General features: G+C 45.9%; 1 protein-coding gene across 1 annotated transcript in view; it reads left to right on the forward strand.

Annotated features, from left to right (window-relative positions):
• The first annotated feature begins 17,844 nt into the window (after positions 1-17,844).
• The window catches only part of ATXN10 (ataxin 10), a 92,545-nt gene continuing 83,961 nt past the window's right edge, over positions 17,845-26,428 (forward strand). The window contains exons 1-2 of the mRNA XM_056862722.1: positions 17,845-17,969; positions 23,322-23,513. Of these exons, the coding sequence (XP_056718700.1) occupies positions 17,845-17,969; positions 23,322-23,513 (317 nt within the window). The remainder of the gene's footprint in view (positions 17,970-23,321; positions 23,514-26,428) is intronic.

Below are 26,428 nucleotides of genomic sequence, written 5' to 3' on the forward strand. Positions count from 1 at the left end.
GGTCGATTCAATATCACACAGGTTTATGTCCGGCATCAAAACCTGCAGTTGAAATCTGCAGGGAGATATGCTGGACATAAACCTGTGTGATATCAAACCATTAGAGGGAGCAAAACATGAGCAGAACTGAACCCCAAAAAACCCGGAACTTACAAGCGAGGAAAATGAGAATGTGGGATAAAAGCCCAAACAAACCAACCAATAAATAACAGGGAAAGGCTATGTCCTCTCCTGAGCAAGGGCTCTGCTATGGATGAGGTCATGGGGAGAAAATTCTCCAAGACGTTTCTGGACACAAGGACAGAAACAAGCGTCCACACAACAAAACCTTTATAGAAGATAGTCTTGTTATTTTTTCAACAGTTCACTGGGGAAAAGAACTCCTATGAGAAACCAATGGAGGATAATTGAAATCTTATCAAAGGGGAGCCTGAGATTAAGGCACAGGTAGGGTTGCCAAGCTCCAGGTAGGGCCTGGAGATCATCTGGAATTACAACTGATCTCCAGGCTCCAGAGACAACAGTTCCCCTGGAAGAAATGACAGCTTTGGAGGGTAGACTCTATGGCGTACCATAGTGTAGGAGAAACTGAAGTTCTAGAGTGACATGACATCCATACTGAGCTCCCACCACTCTGCAAATCCCACCCTCCCCAGGCTCCACCCCCAAATCACCAGGAATTTTCTAACCCAGAGTTGGCAACCCTAGGCACAGCTCACGTCTTCATCAGCAACTAGCCAGTCAGTGGCAATATAGAAAAAGAGGCAGGATTGGCGCTTACACCACCTGCCATGTGCGCTGTCATCCAAGATGAGTGCCCGGGCATGCTGGGATTGGTGTGCTGTACCCTAAACTGTACCAGGGCCTGTGGCTATGTAAGCACAGCAGGAGGCGGGCAGGGAGACTTTGCTTTTTCTCTCCCACTGAATGTCATGGGCGTGCTTATAGTTATGCCTGCTGGGGACTGGACTTGGATTGAAAGGCCTTTGGGTACCAAGTAAGCCCCCCTCCTCCTTCCCAAACACTGCCCATTTCTGGCCCCTGTGCCAGCTTAGCCATGCAGATGCTGAGTCAGAACTGGAGTTGCCAACCTCCAGGTACTAGCTGGAGATTTCATAGAATCATAGAGTTGGAAGGGGCAATACAGGCCATCTAGTCCAACTCCCTGCTCAATGCGGGATCAGTTTAGAGCTTCCCTGACAAGTGCTTTTCCAGCCGCTGTTTAAAGACTGCCAGTGAGGGGGAGCTCACCACCTCCCTAAGTAGCTGATTCCACTGTCGAACTCTTACTGTAAAAAGTTTTTTCCTAATATCCAGTCAGTACCATTCAGCCCTCAATTTAAACCCATTATTGTGATTCCTATCTTCTGCTGCCAACAGGAACCGCTCCCTGCCCTCCTCTAAGTGGCAGCCCTTCAAATACTTAAAGAGAGCAATCCTGTCTCCCCCCAGCCTCCTCTTCTCCAGACTAAACATTCCCAACTCCCACAGCCTTTTCTCATAGGGCTTGGTCTCCTGCTATTACAACTGATCTCCATCCGATAGAGATCCGTTCCCCTGGAGAAAATGGCCGCTTTGGAATTGGACTCTATGGCACTGATGTCCCTCTCCTCTCCAAATCCTGCCCACCTCAGGCTCTGCCCCAAAAACCTCCTGCCGGTGGCGAACAGGGACCTGGCAACTCTAGTCAGCACTAGGATTGCCAACTCTGGATGTGGAAATTCCTGGAGATCTGAGGGTGGAGCCTGGTTGGGAGGGGTTTAGGGAGGGGAGAGACCTGGGTAGGGTATAATGCAATGCAGTCCACCTTCGTCCACCTTCCAAAGAAGCCATTTTCTCCAGGAGAAGTGGAATATATGATTTAAATAAATAAATAAATAAATAAATAGCCAGTTCATGTAGCCTAGAGATCACTTGTCCTTTCCTTTCCTTTATTATTAAGCTCATATGACCAAAAATCTTGAGCATGAAGAAAATATAAAAGATAAAAAAACATTATAATAAAATCTTAAAGGACTTAAAACCTTCTAATATTACAAATATAAACAATAAAATAGACAATACCTCCAGTTAGCACATAAGAAAATACATAGATCCATCCAGTTCGTATATAATCAACAATTAAATCATTTTAGCGTAACTTTAAATGAACTATTATTGCCAGATAGGTTGCAACACATCTAGTTATTTCTGGGTCAGAGTCAGCTAGGAATAGTGACATCACCCATGGCTCAACAGGAAGTTGATATCTAAATAAAATAGGAGCAATCCAGATAGCAATCCTGGGGGCAATCCATTGATCGCAGAATAGGAAAAGGTGATCTATCATCTCTATTGCCCTTGATACGCAACCACAGGAGCGATCTGAGAATGGAATCTTATCAAATCGTCCTCTAAGTTCTGCTGTCAGCAGGAGATCCGTTGTAATTACAGGAGATCATCAGCTCCCACCTGGAGGTTGGCAACCCTAGTCGGCCCTAGCACAGCTTTGGCAGAGCATTGCATTCTCTCTCCAGAGATGCCAGCCTAGTGAAGCCAGCATGGAGTTGAATGACTGTAGTAAGCAGCTGACAGACCGCCCTTGGGACTGGGGCTCTAAGTCCCTTGGCTCTTGTATTTGGAGGCAAAGTTTCACATTCTAAATAAGACATTTCCTATTTCAGTGTTAAATGGCGAAATTGGAGGTTTCAGCAAGTTTCAAATATTTCTTTTTTTTTTTTACTTCACTATTATTAGAAAGATGTAAGGAAGCCCAGTGGAAGAAGGATGTTAATATATATGCAGCAATCCCACTAGAATAAATTTCTGCGTTGTCATTTTTTCCTGTGAGCTTCATAATAGTTTAGACTATTGCTGGGCAGAGATAACATGCCCCGAATCCATCTAGGCTTCATTGGGTCCAAGCCCCATTGAAATCATTAGGAAGAATTTTCTAACAGTTAGAGCGGTTCCTCAGTGGAACAGGCTTCCTCGGGAGGTGGGGAGCGCTCCTTCCCTGGAGGTTTTTAAGCAGAGGCTAGATGGCCATCTGTCAGCAATGCTGATTCTATGACCTTAGGCAGATCATGAGAGGGAGGGCATCTTGGCCATCTTCTGGACATGGAGTAGGGGTCACTGGGGGTGTGGAGGGAGATAGTTGTGAATTTCCTGCATTGTGCAGGGGGCTGGACTAGATGACCCTGGTGGTCTCTTCCAACTCTATGATTCTATGAACAAGTAAGGCATGCCTAACCTAAGTCCCATTTTTAATGGGTCTCACTTTCAGGCCTTTTATGCATGGCTGTTTCCCTCACGGTCACCCCTCTGACAGCTTGAGGTCTTTGTTTTGATTATACATGCTGTTTCCAACTATCAGACGTCACCTCGGTCTCCCCCTACGTTTCCCCACATTTTGCCTGCATTTTCAAATTTGAGATAAAACAGGTCCCTGAAAATGCGGGCAAAAGGTGGGGAAATGCAAGGGGAGAGCAAGGCGAGTTCTGACGGTTGGAAATGGCATGCATAATCAACCTAAAGACCCGAAGTCGTCAAAGGCGTGATGGCGAGTGAAACAGCCACGCATAAAAGACCTCAGATAACTTTAGCTGGGATGGACAAATATGTTCTAAGGATAGATTTGCTTATACATGGGCATATGCTCAACAAATTCCTCAGACAGGTTTGATATACATTGGGGCTGTTAATCTCTTTAAAAGTGTTTTCATGTGTGAACATGAGACTGGGTTATTGTGAGACCATGCAGGTGCCAATAAATGGCTTGCAGCAATCAGTGTTTGGGCTCTGGAAGATTTGTGTACTCTTAATCAACATGGCAATTATTAGTTGTATGTTGTCACAGTTATGCAAAGAGGCTTTCTTTGCATAACTGAGAGCCAGTGTGGTGTAGTGTTTAAGAGCGGTGGTTCGGAGCGGTGGAATCTGATCTGGAGAACCGGGTTTGATTCCCTGCTCCTCCACATGAGCGGCGGAGGCTAATCTGGTGAACTGGATTTGTTTCCCCACTCCTACACATGAAGCCGACTGGGTGATCCTGGGCTAGTCACAGCTCTCTCAGCCCCACCTAACTCACCGGGTGCCTGTTGTGGGGAAGGGAAGGTGATTGTAAGCCGGTTTGATTCTTCCTTAAGTGGTAGAGAAAGTCGGCATATAAAAACCAACTCTTCTTCTTCTTCTTATACTGGCTCCTCGTTGTTCTCTTGCTCTGCATTTTGTCATATTCTGTAAAGGGCTGCAGACCCTTGACCTAAGCAGTTAGTAATAATGGACCACTCAAAGGCAGGAAGCGCAGTTCAGACGCACCAACGGTTCCCTCTTTGAGTGGTCCAACAGGTGGAGCTGTAGGAACGCTCTTCAGGTGTGTGAAGTCCCTTCCCCCTCCTCCCACCAACCAAGTCAGCCAGGCTTGATCACTGAAGATGTGATGCCTCTAACTGTGATTCAGTGGGGAGCCTGCTGCCAGACATGGAGCTGATGGCTCAAATATTTGGTTGACGGTGGTTTGAGCTTTCCTCCCAAGCAATATCTGTTATTGCTAGCCTTTCCCCAACTTTTCTTTCCCTCCTCAGTTGGCCAGGCATAGTTGCAGCAACATTTTTGATCCTTGGCATTTGTCTGGGTGTTTTCTACTCCGCCGATTTTGAAACTGATCGAAACAAACGACTTCACTTTTTTTGTTTATACTGCACCAAACCGAAGGTTTAGAAACGGTACGAATCCCGCTTCATGGGGTATGGGATTGGTCTGAAAAAGTATGAAAGCCAAAGGGTATAATGCTCTCACTTGTCACTGACTGCCCCTATGAAAAAGGAGAGGAGACAAAGTTGAAAGAAGGAAAGAAGCAAGGTAAGAACAACGATGAAACGGGGCATGTGAGAAGGCACTTGGTTCAGAAGGGCTTAACTAGCTTGGTGCAAGAGCTCTAGTTCTCCCCTCCTTCTGTCTGGCACATTTCCCCTTACATCTCCACCAAGCAAGGAGTCTAGAGGTGTTTACTCTTTTTCTAAAATGAAAGCTGGGAATCCAGTGGGGGAATGGCATATTTCTAAGTGGGCATTGCCCCCACATGACCCCTGTTTAATTGGGCCTTATTAATTCTGACAGAACAGAAGTGGTTGACGTCTAGGGTTGCCAACCTCCAGGTGGGACCTCGGGATCCCCCAGAATTACGGCTCATCTCCATAAGAACATAAGAAAGGCCATGCTGGATCAGACCAAGGTCCATCAACAAGGTTGCCAACCTCCAGGTACTAGCAGGCGATCTCCTGCAATTACAACTGATTTCCAGCCGATAGAGATCAGTTCCCCTGGAGAAAATGGCCGCTTTGGCAATTGGACTCTATGGCATTGAAGTCCCTCCCCTCCCCAAACCCCAACCTCCTAAGGCTCCGCCTCAAAAACCTCCCGCTGGTGGCAAAGAGGGACCTGGCAACCCTATCCATCAAGTCCAGCAGTCTGTTCACACAGTGGCCAACCAGGGCCCTCTAGGAAGCCCACAAACAAGACCACTGCAGCAGCATTATCCTGCCTGTGTTCCAGTGCACCTAATATAATAGGCATGCTCTTCTGTTCCTGGAGAGAATAGGTATGCATCATGACTAGTATCCGTTTTAGTGCTTATATCCCTCAAACACTAGAATTAAAATTATGCTGCTCAAGATCAATTGGCTCAAGGAGCTTCTAAGAGATAAAGGAAAGTATCCATTTTTACTAATAGCAATTAATAGCCCTCTCCTCCATGAACATGACCAATACAGAGATCAGTTCCCCTGGAGAAAATGGAGGCTTTGGAGGGTGAACTCTATGGAATTGTACTTCACTGAGGTCCCTGTCCTCCCCAGTCTCCATCCCCAAATCTCCAGGAGTTTCCCAGCCACTTGAATCTGGCAACCCGACCCCCCATCCCCCACCAGTGGCCAGGGGGACCTGGCAACCCTACTGACATCTCTCTGCCTACCAGCCCATTCCTTTCCTTGCTTTCACCAGTTTTAGTGTGGGGTTGAATCAAAGTCCCACTTCCTTCAATAGACAAGGGAGAAGTATGAACAACAGGATCCTGGAAGGAGCAGAGCTAGGGTTGCCGGGCCCCTCTTTGCCACCGGCGGGAGGGTTTTCGGGCAGAGCCTGTGAGGGAACGTCATATTGTAAACTTGTCTGAGCAACTATATGAATTGGATATCCTATTATTGGAATCATTAATGTGAAAAGACACCTGTGGTTGCTATTTATATCCTGTAAAAGGATTAAGAATTGTATGAAGAAAGATTGAAGCTATATCAGCTTATATTGAAAAATAACAAACATAGATGATTAAACGGGACTGAGGAAGAATTCATATAATTGAAACGATCGTATCCCAGTTTACTTTTCTGCTCATTGAAGACTTCAACCTCAGAGTGAATTGTAACTGTACTTGTATATTGCCACTACCTGGCATTTTAATTGGCTGAATGCAACTTGTTATTGTGAATATAGATTTGTTATAATGTGCTATCAGTAGCATTTTCAGCTATTTTCTGTACTTTCTTTCTAACCTTGGGAATAGGTACAGAGGCGTTTATTTGGATTGCTTAGTGCCTGGAGGTTGGCAACCCTAAGCAGAGCAGCTCTCCTGTTGGCATTGCTACCCTGAACGGGAAAAGCTGATCATCCGGTTTGCAACCTGGCAACTAAATGTGATCTGTGTGCTTTCTAAGTAAGAAAGAGACGCTTAAAATGTAGGTTGGTATATATACAAACACAGAGAAGTCAAAATAGAAGACAAATCTTTTAAGAGCAGAGATCAAGAGGAGGGAAAACCAGAACTTGTCAACAATGTATATGTAGTGTTTTTGAAACATCCAGTGTAGAACTATGATGGCCAATTATGGAAGTGCAAAGTGTTCCTCGGTTTGAAATGGTTTGGGGAGGGGGAGAAAGATCAAAAATATCCCATTAAAGAGAAGCCAATTCATTATTTCTTTCCTTTACAAACAAAAGGGCTGGGGGAAGAAAAGCGTTCTCGTGAGAAACTGTATGCTTTTCTTTAAGAGGGTACACTTTAGATCAAGGATAGACTAAAGTCTGTATGATGTTGGGGTTACTAAGGTAACAATGCATTTTTATGAATACCAAAGCAAACAGATGAATAAACTTCCAGTCAATCATTAATTCATATTGCTACTTTTTTAGTTTTGCTAGAATGATTTAGGTACCACACTTCCTCTTCATTTGATATTACAAATGGTGTTATTTGATTTAAAAGCAAACACTTAACGTTGCCTTTAATACACCCCCCAATACCATTGCTTTTCTTCGCATATTACACGGCTTTTGGAAGGTAAATTTACTGATCAACATTTTTTAAAAATTACTAAAAATAGTTTGTGATTCAATACAGCATTGGCAGTTGACGAGAGGATAATAAACTTTCCCCTTAAATTATTACTGGACCAAATGCAAGCTCTGAATGAATGATGTAGTTATATTCTAACAAAAGAGCAAATGTTGCCTTGCAATTTAGTCACATCACATGAGATCAAATACGTTTTCACGGATACTTAATTTATTTTTTTGCCATCAAGTCACAGCTGACTTATGGTGACCCTGTAGGGTTTTCAAGACAAGAGCCCTTTGGAGGTCATTTGCCATTGCCTGCCTCCACATCATGACCCTGGTATTCCTTGGAGGTCTCACATCCAAATATGAGCCAGGGTCAAGGCTGAGAGTGTGTGAGTGGCCCAAGGTCACCCAGCAAGCTTCCATGGCATGAGTGGAGATTTTAACGTGGATTTCCCAGGTCCTAGTCCGACACCTTAACCACTACACCATGCTAGTTCTCAATTTTTAAATGTTTAAATACTGCTGATAAATAAGATAAAATTGGAACACTCATCTATGGCGGTATACACTAAGGACATAAGACATAAGAAAAGCCCTGCTGGATCAGACCAAGGCCCATCAAGTCCAGCAGTCTGTTCACACAGTGGCCAACCAGGTGCCTCTAGGAAGCCCACAAACAAGACTACTGACGGCAGCATTATCCTGCCTGTGTTCCACAGCACCTAATATAATAAGCATGCTCCTCTGATACTAGAGAGAGTAGGTATGCATCATGACTAGTATTCATTTTGACTAGTAGCATTGGATAGCTCTATCTTCCAGGAACATGTCCACTCCCCTCTTAAAGCCTTCCAAGTTGGCAGCCATCACCACATCCCGGGGCAGAGAGTTCCACAATTTAACTATGTGTTGTGTGAAGAAATACTTCCTCTTATCTGTTTTGAATGTCTCGCCCTCCAGCTTCAGCAGATGACCCCACGTTCTGGTTTTATGAGACGATCAAAGACTGCATTCCCAGAAGCTGTGTCAAATTATGTTGTTTCAAATTTGCGCTCAACGGTATAAGACGTGGAAAGTATTAAAGTAATATAAAGTTGCCCTTTGCAATGGAATAGTGAAAAGAGCAGTGTAGGGAAAGTTCGATGAATTAATGACATTTTATTCTGTGTCCTCAGAATGGGGCAAGCTGTTTAACGGCCTGCTGTCAGGAAGTGATTGTGATATCATGTAATGGGTTGTGCCCAAATTAGGGGTATGCAATCAAATAGTGCTGACTCGGGTTGCCAACTTCCAGGTACTAGCTGGAGATCTGCTATTACAACTGATCTCCAGCCGACAGAGATCAGTTCGCCTGGAGAAAACGGCCGCTTTGGCAATTGGACTCTATGGCATTGAAGTCACATTCCCAAACCCTGATCTCCTTAAGCTCCATCTCAAAAACCTCCCGCCGGTTGCGAAGAGGGACCTGGCAACCCTAAAATAGCACCTAAAAGACTAACAAAATCTCTGGCAGGGTATGAGTTTCATGAGTCACAGTTCACTTCTTCAGATACTCACGAAAGCTCATACCCTGCTAGAAATTTTGTTGTCTTTAAGGTGCTACTGGACTCTTGCTCTTTTCTACTGCTACAGACAACTAACGCAGCTACCCATCATGATCTTTTATGTGTGGTAAATGAGCCTCTGTCTGGGATGGGGTGGGGAGGAGGGATTTGGGTAAGATGAGATAAGGCAGGTGCGTTTTCATCCAGTGTTGTAGGTGTGTGTCCTGTGATGTAGCCCTGTGGCATGCGTGGTGCCACAATTCACCTTGTCTTTAATGCGGAAAGGAGGAATGAGTAATATGAAGTTGCCGGTGCACCTGACCTGGCCCCTTTCCATGCCTTGCTTCTCCGTGTATGTATATTTTGGAACAGATTGATGAGTGGTTACAACCCTACTCCCCAAAGCTGTAAAAACTAAGAAGACACATTCAGATAAAAGTCTGGCAAAAAAATGAGCAGAAAGGAGATAGGAAAGTACTCATTCATCTCCACAGAGCAAAAGCTCCCAAGCCTTGCATGGTATCTTTGCTGTACTGTGTCAGTATTAGTAGTTCCTTGGATAGATTTTTCCATGAGTAATTAACCCTCCAGTTGCATGAATGGGCTAGTTTTCCATCAAGAGACTATATTTTAGCTGACAAATTCTCTCAGGCAATGGCTATGCAGCTCTGTGGTTCAGCATTTAAACACATGATTTATAACAGAGTCCTGTTTTCTGGGTCCTCTTTTCCCCCCAAGGAATGAAACCCTTACTGTGTCTTAGATCTCCTAATTTACGTGGTAATTCCTGTGACTGGATGTTTAAAACATGCATGCGGTATGCAGTGAGAGACACTGCACAGAAACAGAAAAAGAGTCCCCCAAAAAGTGAACTTCTGCTATTCAATTAAAAACTGTCATTGGTGGTTATTGTCTATGGAAACAGAGTGGTGTATCACTTTCTCTGTGCTGTATTCAAGTCCAGTAACACCTTAGAGACCAACAAGATTTTGAGGGTATAAGCTTTTGACAGTAGGGTTGCCAACCTCCAGGTACTAAGCAAATATAGACACTTCTGTGTACAATGTAGTTACAATCCAAAAAAACAGAGTCAAATTTAGTTATAACCCCAGTATTCAAGGTAACAACTATATTAATACAATCTCCACACATGTAGAAAAAACATCATGCAGAAAAAGCCAACAATAGTGAGAGACTACTATTTCCTATAACAGGTAAGAATATATAGCATACAATATTACACAACGTAATGATCTTAAATATGTCTTCTTCCAGATGTCAGGCAGAAGAGGAAGACGATCGTTTCAGTTCTTCTTCAGTTCCTCCTCTGACACCTATCATGAAACAATATTATCACCCATCTGCCTATTAATCTCAAGTTTAAATATTTTTAAGTGCTTATTTAATTTCTTTTTAAATTGTTAAATCTTAAATAAAAGTAACTTCAAAATTCCGTTGGTATTATTTTGTAATAGTCTAATTTTCATGAGCTCCTTATGGGTAGTAACAGTTACCTATAATATAAAAACATTCACAACTATTTATTAAACCATTTCTATTGCCTATACTTATCAAACTAAACACATTCTGTTTGTTGGGAGTAACACTTACATCTTATCTGCCATCCACTGGCTAGTCGGATTTCATAAGGATATAGGGTTCCCCTTCGGGATACCTGCTTATCCTAGTCAACTAGTTAGGTATATAGAGCTGCTCCTAACTATCCTCAGGTGTATAATGTTACCTCTATTTCCTCAAGTCCCTCCAGTGTTCAATATTACCAAACCTCACTACCTAATCACCTACGTAGCAAGAGAGATCGTTTTCCATATTCAATCCTTGAGGTGCAATTGACTGGAATAGATGGATTAAAAAAAGCTTCCTTCTGCTTTAGGATTCTTTCAACATTAATCCTATCAATTGCCTTAGAACGTAGATGCCAAATAACAAAATATTGGAGATCGTTTTCAGAGTGCCTGGAATTGCAAAAGTGCTCCACTAGGGGGGGCTCAAATATTTTTGCCCTAAATCTCGATCTGTGCTCTAAAATACGGCTTTTAACTGCATGTATGCTGGTCCCAATATAAATTTTATTGCAAGGACACAAGATACAATAAAAATTCTTCATGTGTTGCAGTTCGTTAATTTTTTTAATTTAAATGTGACGTTCGAATCAGCCTTCTTGAATTCTTTCACTTGTAAGCATAAGGAACAAGCAGCACAATTGTTGCACCGGAAGGGTCCTACTGGTTTATTGTCTGGTGCTCTCATTCTAAAATCAGCTTGTACCCATTGGTCCCTTAGGGAACGGGTCTTTCTAAGACCTATTCGCAGTAGTGCATGGCATTCCAAGATATTTTCCACCACATGCCAGTGTTTTTTTTAATAATTTGAATAATATGATGGGAGAAATGTGTATACTGGAGAGCAAAATTTAAACCTCTCCGTGGTTCTCTTCTCCATTTTTTTAGGAGTGTGGCTCTCTCCACTCTTTCTGCCTTGGCTAACTTATCGCTTGGATATCCTCTGTCTCTCAAAGATTTACTTAACCCATTGGCTGCCTGTTTGTAATGTGCATCCTCAGTCGAATTACGTTTGAGGAGCAAAAACTGTCCAAAGGGGAGATTCCGTCTCATATGGACAGGGGTGAAAAGATCCAAAATGTAAAAGCGAGTTACGATCTGTTGGTTTTTTATAGGTTCTAACATAATGAACACCTAGCTGTTAGAATCCTAACATAATGAAAACCTAGCTGGAGGTTGGCAACCCTACCCAGCAAGCAGGCAGGTCCGAAGACATGAACAGTTGCCAAGTCAAGGCTGCCTGCTGGGACCTTGTTTTGGGCTGCCCTTGTCACCAGGATCTTTTGTTGCAGGCATCTGTGCAAAAAACAACAACAACACTTGCTATGGGCTGAGAGTTTAATTGGCACAAGCTGCTCTGCTTTTCATCTGCCTAGGTTTTCCTCTGTTCAGTCTCAATTGCTGCATGAGATGTTTGTGCCATGTAGTGGCCATTGTGAGTGGACACTGAAAATAATACACCCCATGCCGCCGCTTTCCTCAGCCAGCCCCTTTCCCAGGGGAAACCTGTTTGAATGTCTCACAATTCAAGTGACATCAAGGTTGATTTTATAAAGAGTAGGTTCAAGAGAGCCAGCGTGGTGTCGTGGTTAAGAGCAGTGGTTTGGAGCGGTGGAGTCTGATTGGGAGAACTGGATTTGATTCCCCCCTCCTCCACATGAGCGTCGGAGGCTAATCTGGTGAACTGGGTTTGTTTCCCCACTCCTACACATGAAGCCAGCTGGGTGACCTTGGGCTAGTCACAGAGCTCTCAGCCCCACCTACCTCACAGGGTGTCTGTTGTGGGGAGGGGAAGGGAAGGTGATTGTAAGCCGGTTTGATTCTTCCTTATGTGACAGAGAAAGTCAGCATATAAAAACCAACTCCTCCTCCTCCTCCTCCAAATGGGTCCTGACCTGGATGGCCCAGGCAAGCCTGATCTCATCAGATATCAGAAGCAAAATGGGGAGATCAGTTGTAATAGCAGGAGATCTCCAGCCACCACCTGGAGGCTGGAAGGAAAGATACACCTATGCTATAACGTAGCGGTTGGCAAGAAAAAACAGCACAAAGCTCTATATGTTTCTCAATTACAAAAACTATAATAAATTGAAAATGCTATACATGACAAACAATGTGACAAATGTGAAAACCACCAATAGTGTACAGACAATACAAACATGAAAGGTCATCTCTCAATTTACATCAAAAGGATTATACTTTCTTCTTTGCACTTAGCATCGTTGCAAAGTTCTTTAAGTAGTGCTTCAATTACAATTTTCTTCTTTTCGCCTATAAGGCTCCAGAGGTGAAATTAAACAAGCTTCTCAAGAAGTCTTCGCACCCAGAAAGGAAAATAGGAACGCCTTCCGGATTGTTTTGAACGTTTTCGCCACTAGAGGGCTTCATCAGCGTGTCTACAGCACAAATCGCCCGTAGGGCTTGTCGTTTTGACACTGCCTCTCAGAGCTGGTTCTATTAGCAAATCAAAGCTTGTAATCAAATCAAAGCTTGTAATCACCACCTGGAGGCTGGCAACCCTACCTCCACCCTATGCAAGAGGATGCCCTGCTCATTGTCCAACCTAGCCACCATCCTCTTCCTTGTCTTCTTTGTCTGCCACTTTATTTCTCCCTTGCTTGGCAACTGGGTTTGTCTGCAGGACCTCCTCTCTCCTTTCCGCACTGCCAGAACAGGATGGCTGCCTTTAAGGAGAAGAAGAGTTGGTTTTTATATGCCGACTTTCTCTACCACTTAAGGCAGAATCAAACCGGATTACAATCACCTTCCCTTCCCCACAACAGACACCCTGTGAGGTGGGTGGGGCTGAGAGAGCTCTAACAGAGCTGTAACTTGCCCAAGGTCACCCAGCTGGCTTCATATGTAGGGAAACAAATACAGTGGGGGAACAAATACTGTGCTCCAGATTAGCCTCCACCACTCATGTGGAGGAGTGGGGAATCAAACCCGGTTCTCCAGATCAGACCCCATTGCTCCAAACCACTGCTCTTAACCACTACACCACGCTGTGTATGTGTTTAGTTATGCCAAGTCCCAAGCGTGCCCTGATCAACAGTCCACATCTCACAAGGCAAATTTTCTTTCTCCATTTTCCATGGCAGAGGAAATGCAACCTGCGACATAACACCACAGAAGCAGCCCCCATTCTTCTTCTGATACTTGCATCACTGGTCTAACAGGAACCTTTCCCTGTATTGCCTACAGCACTTTACAGCTGCTCCCCCCCTTCCAAATAGTCATGCCATAGAAAGAAAAAGATTGTTTTCACTGTGAGTGTAGCAGGAAGAAATAGGGCTGCTGTCAGTGTTGGGAGGGGCGATCCCTTGTAAAGAAGAGATGGGGAATTTTCCCCATACATTTGATTGTGTAGATAGTTCCCTAATGTGAAATCCTATCTCCATTGTGAAGAAGTTCTCTTGCATCAAACTGGCCTGTATGTAGATAACATCCAGAAAAGTCCCATCCTAAGCCAACATTTTGATCCTTATCTGCATCTGACAGCAACATGACCTGAATGACTTCTTGTGTTAATAAAATACAATCAAAGTTTAATTTTATGGAACAAGCGGGGAGAGCGCTGTGATGTGGAACGGCTGAAGGGAAAGAGGATGGGGAAAGAGTGGGGCGAGGCACACTGATGAGAAAATCCAGGAGTGAAGTCACTGTGGATCATGTTAAAACAACCAGGAGATATTTTCAGCTTGAGTGTGGGAGAGGCAGCATCTGTGAAATGTGTGGAATGTCACTTACCAGAAAGGTGTGGGTGGGAAGAATTATGCATATGAATGAGATTGTTGTACAAGTGAGGCCATAGGCTGTCTACCTGCCAGCGTGGTGTAGGGGTTAAGAGCGGTGGTTTGGAGTGGTGGAGTCTGATCCGGAGAACCGGGTTTGATTCCCCGCTCCTCCACATGAGTGGCGGACGCTAATCTGGGGAACCGGGTTGTTTTCCCCACTCCTACACATGAAGCCAGCTGAGTGACCTTGGGCTAGTCACAGCTCTCTTAGAGTTCTCTCAGTCCCACCTGCCTCACTGGTGTCTGTTGTGGGGAGGGGAAGGGAAAGGTGATTGTAAGCTGGTTTGATTCTCCCATAAGTAGTAGAGGAAGTCGACATATAAAAACCAACTCCTCTTTTTCCTCCTACTCTGAATGCCAAGGGGTTCTCCAAGGACTCAGGAGGAGGCCTTTCCCAGTCCTGCTACCTGAGCTCCTTCTAACTGTAGATGCAACCTAAGACCTTTTGTGCATTTGCATTTATTTATATCCCGGTTTTCTCCCCAGCTGAGACTCAAAGCAGCCTTTAGAACACTGGTCTGCCCTCATCCATTTTGTGAGGTAGGCCAGGCTGAGAGTTTTGTGATGGACCCAAGGGTCACGTGAGCTTCCATGGTAGAAGTGGGGATTCAAACCCGGCTTGCCCAGGGTCCTAGTACGCTGCTGTATCCACCAAAACCCTCTGGTTCTCCTGCTTTGTGTGCAAAATAGATGCTCTACCACAGCGGTTCCCAAACTTTTTGAGTCATGGGAGTTTTCAGGAGAGAAATTAATCACGGACCACTTTCACCTAGCACCTATAGGGCCAATATGATGGGTGACAGATGGCTAACTTTGAGTTTGGCACAATGAACGCTGACTAGCCCTTTATAGTTACTGCTTCACAGCACCCTGCATGAGCTAAATGATTTCTACTCGATACTTACCTACACACAGTTCATGGCAGCAAAAATTCAATTTTGAGAACTTGTCACATTTATTTTTCTTTCCAATCTATTCACAAGAAAATGTTCACGGAGTACCAAGTGCTCAATAGAGCACTTTGAGAACCACTGCTCTACCACTTGGCTGTGGCTCCTTGGTGCTCCTAGATTTGGTGTTGCAGGTAGTTGCTGTGATGATCTTTCACCCCCTTTCCTGCTCTCCTTCCCCAAGAGGTGGTGGGGAATCTACGTGTGTGAGGGCTTGCATTTCCCCCTCAACCCCCCCCGTCAGGTAGCCCCCACCACTTACACCCTACCCTTTCATTTGCTGTGTTTTGAGGCAGAGATAGAGGCTATACGCCTGTGTGAGCTGCTACAAGCCTCCTCTTCTCCTGCATGCTAATGGACCTTAGCCCAGTCAAGAGTTTTTGGTCTATGCGTGAACAAGTAGCCAGAGGACCCCAGGTGAGATCTTTGAACACAGTTTCAGATCTTTAGAAGAAGAAAATAATTTTATTTGCTAAAACACACTGTATTCACTAGTGCACAGGAGCACTGAAGAACTATATCAAAACACTATAGGGGTGTTACAGAACTAAGAGAAAGAAATAAAACACGAGGCTAACTACGTTCTACAAGTCACAAGTTTTATTTTGGCATTCTGTTTCGAGGAATAGACACAAGCAAAGCTGGAACTTTGAAATAGGCAAACTTCACTGGATTTCTTCCATTCCCAGATTCTCGGCTTGCCTGCTTCCAGGGAAGTGTTAAGTTTTTTTTTTTTTTAACTCTTATTCTCCCAGCTGGATTTCTCCCTGACCAATCCTAGAATTGGGTTTGAGTTCCCACGTATGTTGCCTTGCACCCTTCTTCATTCATACTAAGGCACACATCCCCATACTTTTATTGCCCTAACTCAGGAGATCCAATTTTGTTTTTTTCTGGCAGGTGGGCAAATGGTTCTGTTGACCTCACTGTTTGTCACCACAAACAGGGAACAACCTCCTCCCTGTCTGAAACCCAAGGCGTTTACGACTTTGCAGGGCCTCTCTAATGTTGATCAAGCCATCCTGCATTCCTTCGTTGTAACTGTTGCTACTGGAACAAACCCCAGGAAGCTCCTGTATTCTAAAAATGAGATTAAAGCTTTGTACAGCTCAAGAATGAGGTGTAAAAAATGGTATATTGAGAGAAAGGGAAAAAAAAGTAGAGAACATTTTGCTCATACTGATACATATCTTCAAAGAACTAGCTAAAAGATGGTAATGGAGGAGCATAATAGGCACAGTGGTTCCGGAGGTTTGTGGGTCCTTAGCCATGAAGGGCTTTCTAGGTGATAACCAATAGAACTAGCTGCATATTTGGATAGTGAGTTGGAACTTTTATCACACTGAAAATATTGTACTTCTCAATTTCATACTATCATCATGCAAATTACAGAATATTGTGGAAAAAGTCACACTTAACAAGAAGTGTATCTCTAACGATATGTTGCCCGTGTCTGTAGTATATACAGGAAAACAAAGCAGAAATGTATTCCAGCATCAGCTTTCATGTACTGATGTACTGATTCCCATGCAAAGGACGGGCCCTCTGTTGGGCCTGATCTCTGTACCCAACAGAGCTGTCAACACAAAATGCACGGGAGGTTTTGCCTTGAAGTTGCCGATCTCTAGATGCACATTTCCTCCATCCAAATTCTCAAATCTCTGCACGGGGGCTTATTATGGGGGCTGAATTATGCATTATGCACGGGAGGTTTTGCCTTAAACTTGCCGATCTCTAGATGCACATTTCCTCCATCCAAATTCTCAAATCTCTGCACGGGGGCTTATTATGGGGGCTGAATTATGCATTATGCACGGGAGGTTTTGCCTTAAACTTGCCGCTGTCTAGATGCACATTTCCTCCATCCAAATTCTCAAAACTCTGCACGGGGGCATATTATGGGGGCTGAATTATGCATTATGCACGGGAGGTTTTGCCTTAAACTTGCCGATCTCTAGATGCACATTTCCCCCATCCAAATTCTCAAAACTCTGCATGGGAGCTTATTATGGGGGCTGAATTATGCATTATGCACGGGAGGTTTTGCCTTGAAGTTGCCGCTGTCTAGATGCAAATCCCCCCCATCCAAATTCCCAAAACTCTGCGCGGGGGGCTTATTGCCGAGTTCTGAGAATTTGGATGGAGAAAACGCGCCTCCAGAGAGCGGCAAATCCAAGGCCAAACCTCCCATGCACGAAATAGGAGGAAAGTCGGCGCAATAGGAGGAAAGTCGGTGCATGAGTGTTTATGTGGGGGAGGGGGGGGGTCCTGTACCCTGCGTGGGGGGCGGGGCTTATTTGGGCGTTCGGAGAACTTGAGCGTGCCTCGAGACAGCGGCACGACGTCCCGCGCGTAAAGGGCCAAACGCAGCAGGCCCGGGCGGCCCCGGCCCCTCAGGGCGGAGCAGGGACGGCAGACCCGGGTTCGATTCCCCTTCCCGGCCTCGCCTACCGCGCAGGGGTGTTGAGAAGGCAAAACGGTGGCCTGCGCCGAGGAAGCCAGGCCTACGCCGGAAGGCTTCCCCCTTACCAGCCCCGCCGCGTCCGAGGCCCGGGCCGCAGAAGGGCCTCCTCGGCCCAGTCCCCGCCTCCCCTCGGCCCAGTCCCCGCCCGCCCCGGGGCGGAGCCTCACGGAGGCGGCCGGCGCGGCTGCGATGGCGGAGCCGGCCGGGGAGGCGCTGGGCGGCCTGGCGGCGCGGCTGGGCCAGGCCGCGGCGCCCTCGGGTTGCCTGGCAACGGCGCGGCGGCTGACGGGACTCTTCCGGGAGGCGCGCCACAGGTAGGCGCGCGACGGCGCCGCGACGCGCGTCCCCTCGGCCTCCGCCCAAGGTGGCGGCTGCGGGCCAGGCCCGCGCGGTCTTCCCCCAGTCGCCAGGCCCTGGGCGGGAGGAGACACTCTGGAAGGGGGTGGTGGCGGTCGCCAGGGGGAGGGCGGCGTGTTTCCTTTGTGGTCTCAAAGATCCCGGAGGGCCTTCAGGGACAGGTGCGTAAGAACAGAAGAAAGGCCCTGCTGGATCAGACCCAGGCCCATCCAGTCCAGCAGCCCGTTCACACAGTGGCCAACCAGGTGCCTCTAGGAAGCCCCCAAACAAGACGACTGCAGCAGCACCATCCTGCCCGTGTTCCACCACACCCAAAATAATAGGCATGCTCCTCTGTTACTAGAGAGAATAGGTACGCATCATGACTAGTATCAGTTTGGACCAGTAGCCATGGATAGCCCCACGCTCCATAAGAACATAGGGAAAGCACTGCTGGATCAGACCAAGGCCCATTAAGTCCAGCAGTCTGTTCACACAGTGGCCAACCAGGTGCCTCTAGGAAGCCCCCAAACAAGACGGCTGCAACAACACCATCCTGCCTGTGTTCCATGGCACCTAAGATAATAGGCATGCTCCTATGATCCTGGAGAGAATAGGTATGCATCATGACTAATATCCATTTTGACTAGTAGTTATGGATAGCCCCATCCTCCATAAGAACAGAAGAAAGGCCCTGCTGGATCAGACCAAGGCCCATCAAGTCCAGCAGCCTGTTCGCACAGTGGCCCAACCAGGGGCCTCCAAGAAGCCCAAAGTCCATGGGTGCGATAATGAGGAAGGGTTGTTGCAGCCCGTGCCTCTGATCTCAAATACTACCCAATCAGAACCCAAATTTTAATGATTTATAGCCCATCCATCTTCCAAGCCACTCACGGCAGAAGAGCTGACCCATTATTTGGGTTGTGTGAAAGTGCCTGACTGTCATCCTTCCTGTGAACTTTCCCCTTTCTGCCTGCATCTATCCCTACACTGGCTGCCCATGGTGATCTGTCTGTATACAAAGTTGTTCATGCAGTTCAGGGAGTCCAAAGATGGTTGTTTACTGTATACAAAGTTGTAGACAGGAGCAAGAGTTGTAGAAAAGAGTAAGAGTCCAGTAACACCTTTAAAGACTAACAGCATTCATGACAGGGCTCACTTTTGTGAGCTGTGACTCATGAAAGCTCCTACCCTGCCAGAAATTTTGTTAGTCTTTAAAGGCGTTACTGGACTCTTGCTGTTTCCTACTGCTAGTGGCAGACCAACATGGCTATCCATCGTGATCTATCTGCATACAAAGTTGTTGATGCTCCCATAGTGGAAGTGGATATTAGCTAGTCTGGACTTTCTTGTTGGATTGGATAGCGATGAAATGGGCGGTGAACCAGGGGGAGCATTAGGGTTGCCAACTTCCAGGTAGTTATACCAAAAAATCAGCACGAGGGCTCTGCTTTTAAACATAAGATTATATTCACCAATTGCCAGTTGTAAGTTTCTCTTATTTAAGTAACACTATATACATTGAAATCAAAATAAACATTTAAACAAGATAATACAAAGTGTTCAGTCACACCATTCAATTTCAGAATCAGTTACTCAAGTGTAAGCTGTAAAAGAGTCCGTTACTCAAGTGTAAACTACTAGAGCAGGGGTGGGGAACCTTTTTCCTGCCAAGGATCATTTGCACATTTATGACATCATTCAGGGGCCATACCAGGTGTCGATCCCCCGGTGGGGGGGGGGAGAGGCTAGGGTTGCCAGGTCTCCAGCCACCACCTGGAGTTTGGCAACCCCAGGGGAAGCCACACAGAGAAGGCCTGCAGGGTGCCCCCCCTCCCCCCTCCCAGGCGGAAGGGCAGCCAGCAGTGCGCCCAAGCAAATGAGGTGCCAGGGGGGCACAGCCCACAGTTGATCGGCAAGGGAGGAAGGAAAACAGAGAAAGAGGAAAAGGGAGGAAGGGAGAGAAAGGGAGAAAGAAATGGAGAGAGAAGGAGAAAGAAAGAAAAGGATGAAGGGAGACAAAGAAAAGGACGGAGGGAGACAAAGAAAGAGACAGAAAAAGAGGGAGAGAAAGGAGAAAGAGTGACAGAAAAAGGAAGAAAAGAGAGAAAAGCCTTCCCCCCCCACACACACACGCTGGCCCTGCGTGACCGGGCCCCAGCCTCCCCTGCCCACACACACACCCGGCGGCGCACAGAGCCCCACGCGACTGGGCCCCAGTCTCCATGCCCTTTCCTCCCCAGAGTCCACAAAAGCCCCCCCCCCAGAAGCCCAATTGGCTCCTGCATGCATGCTCTGCCGCTGGAAGCCGCCAGCCTCTTTCCCCCTTCCTCTCGCTGCTCAACAGCCGACAGTCGGCGAGAGGAGGTCCAAAGGGCACCGCAGCACCACTGTAAGCCGTGGCACCAAGAACACCCTCTGGGAGGGCCGCCCTGCGCCCCGCCTCTGCAGCAGGGCCCCGGAGCTCCTGAGGGCCGCAAAAAATGTCCTCGGGGGCCGCATACGGCCCCCGGGCCTGAGGTTCCCCACCTCTGTACTAGAGAGTCCAAATGAAATTCAAAAACAAACCAAGGTATAAATCATGCTGTGGCTGTCTTCTTGCAGCCAAAAGTCAAACCAAGGTGTAAATCACGCTGCGGCTGCCTTCCTGCAGCCAAAAGTCAGGGATTCTGTATGGCTTGTGAGCATCAAAGTTCAAAACAAAAAGTCATACCGGAGTTCTCCCGGTCAAGAACACAACACTTGTATTATCTTGTTTAAATCTTTATTTTGATTTCAATGTATATAGTGTTACTTAAATAAGGGAAACTTACAACTGGCAATTGGTGAATATACAGTAATTTTATGTTTAAAAGCAGAGCCCTCGTGCTGATTTTTGGGTATAACTGTGGTTAATACAGCATAGATCCATTGTTTACATAAACTTCCAGGTAGTAGCTGGAGATGTCCTGCTATTACAACTGATCTCCAGCCTACAGAGATCAGTTCCCCTGGAGAAAATGGCCGTTTTGGCAATTGGGCTCTATGGCATTCAAGTCCCTCCCCTCCCCAAACCCCACCCTCAGGCTCTGCCCCAAAAACCTCCCGCTGGTGGTGAAGAGGGACCTGGCAATCCTAGGGAGCATAGCGCAGGCTGGTGGCAGCCCCGACACAGAGGAGCCACAGATCCTCTGGCCACTGGGGCTGACAGAGATCCTTGAAGCAAGGATTACTTAAGCAGGAGAGCAGCACTAGGCCACGGGACTGGATCTCCCAGGCTTTGCCTCGAGTTTGAATGAGGGTGAAGATGAGGAAGAAGCAGGGCATCCTTTGCTCTTCACCTCTTGCAGTAAATAGTAGCAACATCACGTCAATTTTCAGACTAGCTTCAATGATGACAGTGAAAAGATGCAGTTCAGCGAGTCCAAAGATGGTTGTTTACTGTATACAAAGTTGTAGAAAAGAGCAGGAGTCCAGTAACACCTTAAGGACTAACAAAATTTATGGCAGGGTATGAGTTTTCTTGAGCCACAGGTCACTTCCTCAGATTTCTATTGCTAGTGACAGACTAACATGGCTACCCATCGTGATCTTATCTGTACACAAAGTTGTACATGCTTCCATAGTGGAAGCGGAAATAGTCTAGTCTGGCCTTTCCTGTTTGATTGGATAACCATGAAATGTTTGACAAGATTAGGACGCTGGGTTTGTAAATAAATAATTTTATTTGTGGCTAGTATGAAAGCTGGACAGTGAAGAAAGCTGACAGGAAGAAAGTATACTTCTTTGAAATGTGGTGTTGGAGGAGAGTGTTACGGATTCTGTGGACTGCCAAAAAAATCAGTGGGTTATAGATCAAATCATGCCTGAACTGACCCTAGAAGCTAAAATGACTAAAGTGAGGCTATTGTATTTTGGTCTCATTATGAGAAGGCAAGAGTCGCTAGAAAAGACAGTCATGCTAGGAAAAGTTGATGGCAGCAGGAAAAGAGGAAGACCCAACAAGAGATGGATCAACTCAATAAAGGAAGCCACAGCCCTCGATTTGCAAGATCTGAGCAAGGCTGTCAAAGATAGGACATTTTGGAGGACTTTCATTCATAGGGTTGCCATGAGTTGGAAGTGACTTGACGGCACTTAACAAACACACAGTATGCCAGATAAGCTGGGTTTGTATTTTGTATTTTGCTTGTATTTTGGTGCTGCTGGATTTGTTTATGTTTGATTTTGCCCTGTTTGTGCATAGCCTAATGCCTGGCTTCTAAAAAATGTTGGGTATTTCTGGCAAGAAATAACTAATGGAGAGTACTTAAAGGACAGGAGGTCCTTTAAGTGGTCAACTCAGTTGGTTCCATTTTGCAACATGATTTCCAGATTCTGTAGTCCCACCATGTTCTTAATTAGGATTGAGTCTCTCAAATCACTGTTCATAGCATGCATATCTGGACTGGGGTTGTCATGGCTGTGCACCTGCCGAGGCCCTTTGTTACATATTTAGGGTGCCGCTGGACTCCTGTTTTATTTTTCTGCAATTGACTAACATGGCTACCACCTGGAATTATTGTGTCCTAGTCAGAGAGGTGCAAGTGAGAGTAGAACAGCGACTCTTTCAGGCTCTTTTCAGCCCTTCTGTCTCCCACCTCACAGCACTTAGAGTGTGCGAGGTTATGAGGGGAGGTGGATGGAATGGCACAGATGAGGAAGTGGAGGTTCAGTAGTGGGGAGCTTAAAGTACCAGTCCACAGAGGAGTCTACTCACTGTTCTCTGCATGATATACTGATCTGACCCTGTTTCCTTCCTGCTGGTCTCTTGGGAGCAGGTAATTTTTCTGTGTTTCTGCATGGGGTATGGTTGAATCTGGAATTATCCCTAAAAGCAACAGCACTAACTACCCTCAGAAGAGGTACACCTTGAAAAATGACTTGGGCAAAAAACACCAGGTGAGGGCTGCCTTGCTGGCATCTAATTGTTATTTTGCACTCAAAAATAAATCTCTTGAAGTGCGTTTCCAATTTTTATTTGGAAAAACTGTGCTTCAGCTGTGACCATAAGTTTGGGAAATGCTGATAATACGAAACACATTTCTTATTTAAATTATAATACCAGATCTTGAAAAGCTCCTATCCAGGCCCTCTTGAAGCCTGAGAAATTTCTTGAGTTCCTGGATACCTACGTATCCTTTCATCTGTTGTCTTTCCTCTCCTGCCCAAGTCAAAACAACTTGGATTTTAAACATTTATTTTAACAAGGACCTGTGTCTGGTACAAACAGCATTATCCGCCTTTGATGCAGATGTTTTATCGCTGTGTGGATAATATTCTTTCTTTTTTATTTTATTTTTTAATTTCAGAGAAAAAGCCACAAAGAGTGTGTTCCAAAATCTCCTGCAAATTTTGAGGAAAGTGGCCAGTGAAGTCGATGTGGCCTGCAAGGACGTCAGAGCGCTGGATCATCTGGATGACCATTTGTTGCTGCTCTCAGAATGCTTCCGATGCCTGCGGAATGCCTGTGTTCAGTGCACCAGTAATCAGAACATGATGAGGTATAGTCGTGAGCAAGGCTTAAGAAGGTTTTTTTAGTACTTAAGTCAGCAGTTACCAAACTGTGCTCCACAGAGCACTTGGTGCTCCATGAAACATCTCTGTGAAGAGATTGGAAAGAAAAATACTACTGTCATTTGGTTTAGTATATAGGTGCTAGGTGAAAATGAGTGCTCTACGACAAATTTATCTCCTGAAAAGTGTTCCGTGATTCAAAAAGTTTGGGAAACTCTGATTTAAAGCATTTCTCTGCTGCCTTTCCAACCAGGTATGGTCCCTGAGGTAGCAGACATCAGATATTTAAAAAATTCAACATTTATTTAAAATAAAGGCTAGCCTAGTCTTGTCAGATCTCGGAAGCTAAGCAGGGTTGGCCATGGTTAGTATTTGGATGGCAGACCACCAAGAAATACCAGGGTTGCTACTCAGAGGCAGGCAATGGCAAACCACCTCAAAGTCTCTTGCCTTGAAAACTCCATGTGAGTGGGGAATCACAAAAGTCAGCTGCGACTTGATGGTTAAAAAACACACACACACATACAAACACAAAATAATTCAAAACCCAAATAAACAGACATAACACCAAAAATCATGGCGGAGTCCAATAGCAGTTATTGGGGGTATACCAAACAGAACAAAAAGGTCTTCACCTGCTGGTGGAAGACAACAGTGGAGGGAGGCAGATGAATCTCCCTGGAGAAGGAGTTAAGTTTTGTCACCACAACCAAGAAGGCCCGTTCTTGGGTTGCTATCTATGTGGCTTCAGATGGCAGGGGTACCTGAAGCAGGGAGTTTACAAGTAGGTTCATAAGAAGAAGAAGAGTTGGTTTTTATATGCCGACTTTCTCTACCACTTAACGAAGAATCAAACCAGCTTATAACCACCTTACCTTTCCCTCCCCACAACAGACACCCTGTGAGGTAGGTGGGGCTGAGAGAGCTGTGACTAGCCCAAGGTCACCACGCTGGCTTCATGTGGAGGAGTGGGAAATCAAACCCGGTTCTCCAGATTTGAGTCCACTGCTCCACACCACCACTTTTAATCACTACACCATGCTGGCTCCCTGGAGAAGGTGGTCCCTGGAGTGATATGGTGCCTACAACCTACTCCAGTCAACATTCTGGCTGCAACATTGTGTACCAGCTATAGCTTCCAGACAGTTTGCAAGGCAAGAAGCACATAGAGCACATTGCAATAATTTAGTCTAGATGTTACCAGGGCGTGCAACACAATAGCAAGGTCTCCCCAGGAAAGGCTGCAGCTGGCTCACTAGCCGAAGCTGGTGAAAGGAACCCCTGGCCACTCTTGCCACATATTTATCCAACAGGAGGCCTGGGTCCAGGAACACCCCCAAGCTATGAACCTGCTCCTTTATGGAGAGTGCAACCCTATCCAGAACAGGAGATATCCCAGTTCCTGGGTTAGACCTTCTCCCCACCAGTAGCACCTCTGTTTTGTCGGGATCAAGTTTCAGTTTCTTAGCCCTCATCCATTCTAAAATTGCCTCCAGGCATCTATTCACAGTTTCCACTGGCCCCCTGGGATCCGCTGGAAACATAAGATAGAGATGAGTGTTATCTCTGTGTTGGTGGTAACTCAGCCCAAATCACCAGATGACCCCTCTCCCAGAGGCTTTACACAGATGTTGAAAAGCACAGGGGACAAGATGAAACCTTGGGGAACCCTGTAGGCCCTAGGCCAAGGGACAGAGCAGCATTTCCCCAGAATCACACTCTGAAACCTGCCTTTGATTCAGGACCGGAACCACCACAGAACAGTGCCTCCCAATCCCAAAAGGCGGTCCAGGAGGATACCATGACTAAGAGTATCAAAAGCCACCGAGAGGTCCAGGAGAATGAATAGGGTCACACTTCTCCTGTCCATCTCCCAGTGTAGATCATCCATCAGGGCAACCAAGGCCATTTCAGAAGTTAGCTGCAATAATTATTCAACTGTCCTGGGTCTAGAGTAGGTTTCTTTAGGAGTGGATGCACCACTGCCCACTTCAAATGAGCATCGACCACTCCATCTCTCAGGGAGTCGTTAACTATCTCCCAAATCCAACCTGCCAGCCCCCCTTTCTGGCAGAAGACTTACTCCAGTCTAAGCCCAATGAAATGAATGGGCTTAGACTTGAGTAACTCTCTTCAGGATTGCACTGTTAACTAGCCAGCAGTGGCACGGGTTGTAGAAGCAGGTGGTAGAGGTCTCAGACTTCCAGGAATCCTGTCCAAAAAATGGGCAGATCAACACCCTGGAATAATTTGATCCTGTCACTGCTAATGTAGAGTCCAAGCCGGAATAGATGCAAGAGATTTTATCTGCAAAGTGCTTATCAAAAGTATTGCAGCAGGCTGCAGAGCAGTCCAGCTTTTTCTGTAGGCTGGAACCCAATAGGCCCATGACTTCCATTAAGAGTTCCACAGGTCTACACTATGCCATGGTGATGGAGAAATATTGTTTCTTTGCTGCCATCACCACCATGGATTAGGCTTTAGAATGAGCTCTAACCCATGCCTAGTTGGATTCATCCTGACTCTCCTCTGTTACTCAAGGTGTCTCCCTTGTCTTTTCATCGTCCATAGCCCCTCAGTAAACCAAGAGTCTGCCCAGGGTCTTAGACCTGAGAGAGGGCACCTAGGTGCGATTGTGTCCATTGCCTGAGTCATTTCCTCGTTCTAGAGGTCAACCGGGGCATTGACAGGAGCAGCAGCCATATCAACAGGAAAATCCCCTAATGCCATCTGAAAACCAATTGGATCCATCAGGCTACAGGGGTGGATCATCTTAGCTGATCCTCCATGCTTGTGGTGTTTTGGTGGTTTATCTAGAGACTGGTCAGTGATCATGATTATCATTGTTTATTATATCACAGTCTGGTTGGATGGTTAGATTATTTTAATCCTTTATTTTAAG

Source organism: Euleptes europaea, chromosome 17 (genome assembly GCF_029931775.1).
Source record: "Euleptes europaea isolate rEulEur1 chromosome 17, rEulEur1.hap1, whole genome shotgun sequence".
Classification (NCBI taxonomy): Eukaryota; Metazoa; Chordata; class Lepidosauria; order Squamata; family Sphaerodactylidae; genus Euleptes; species Euleptes europaea.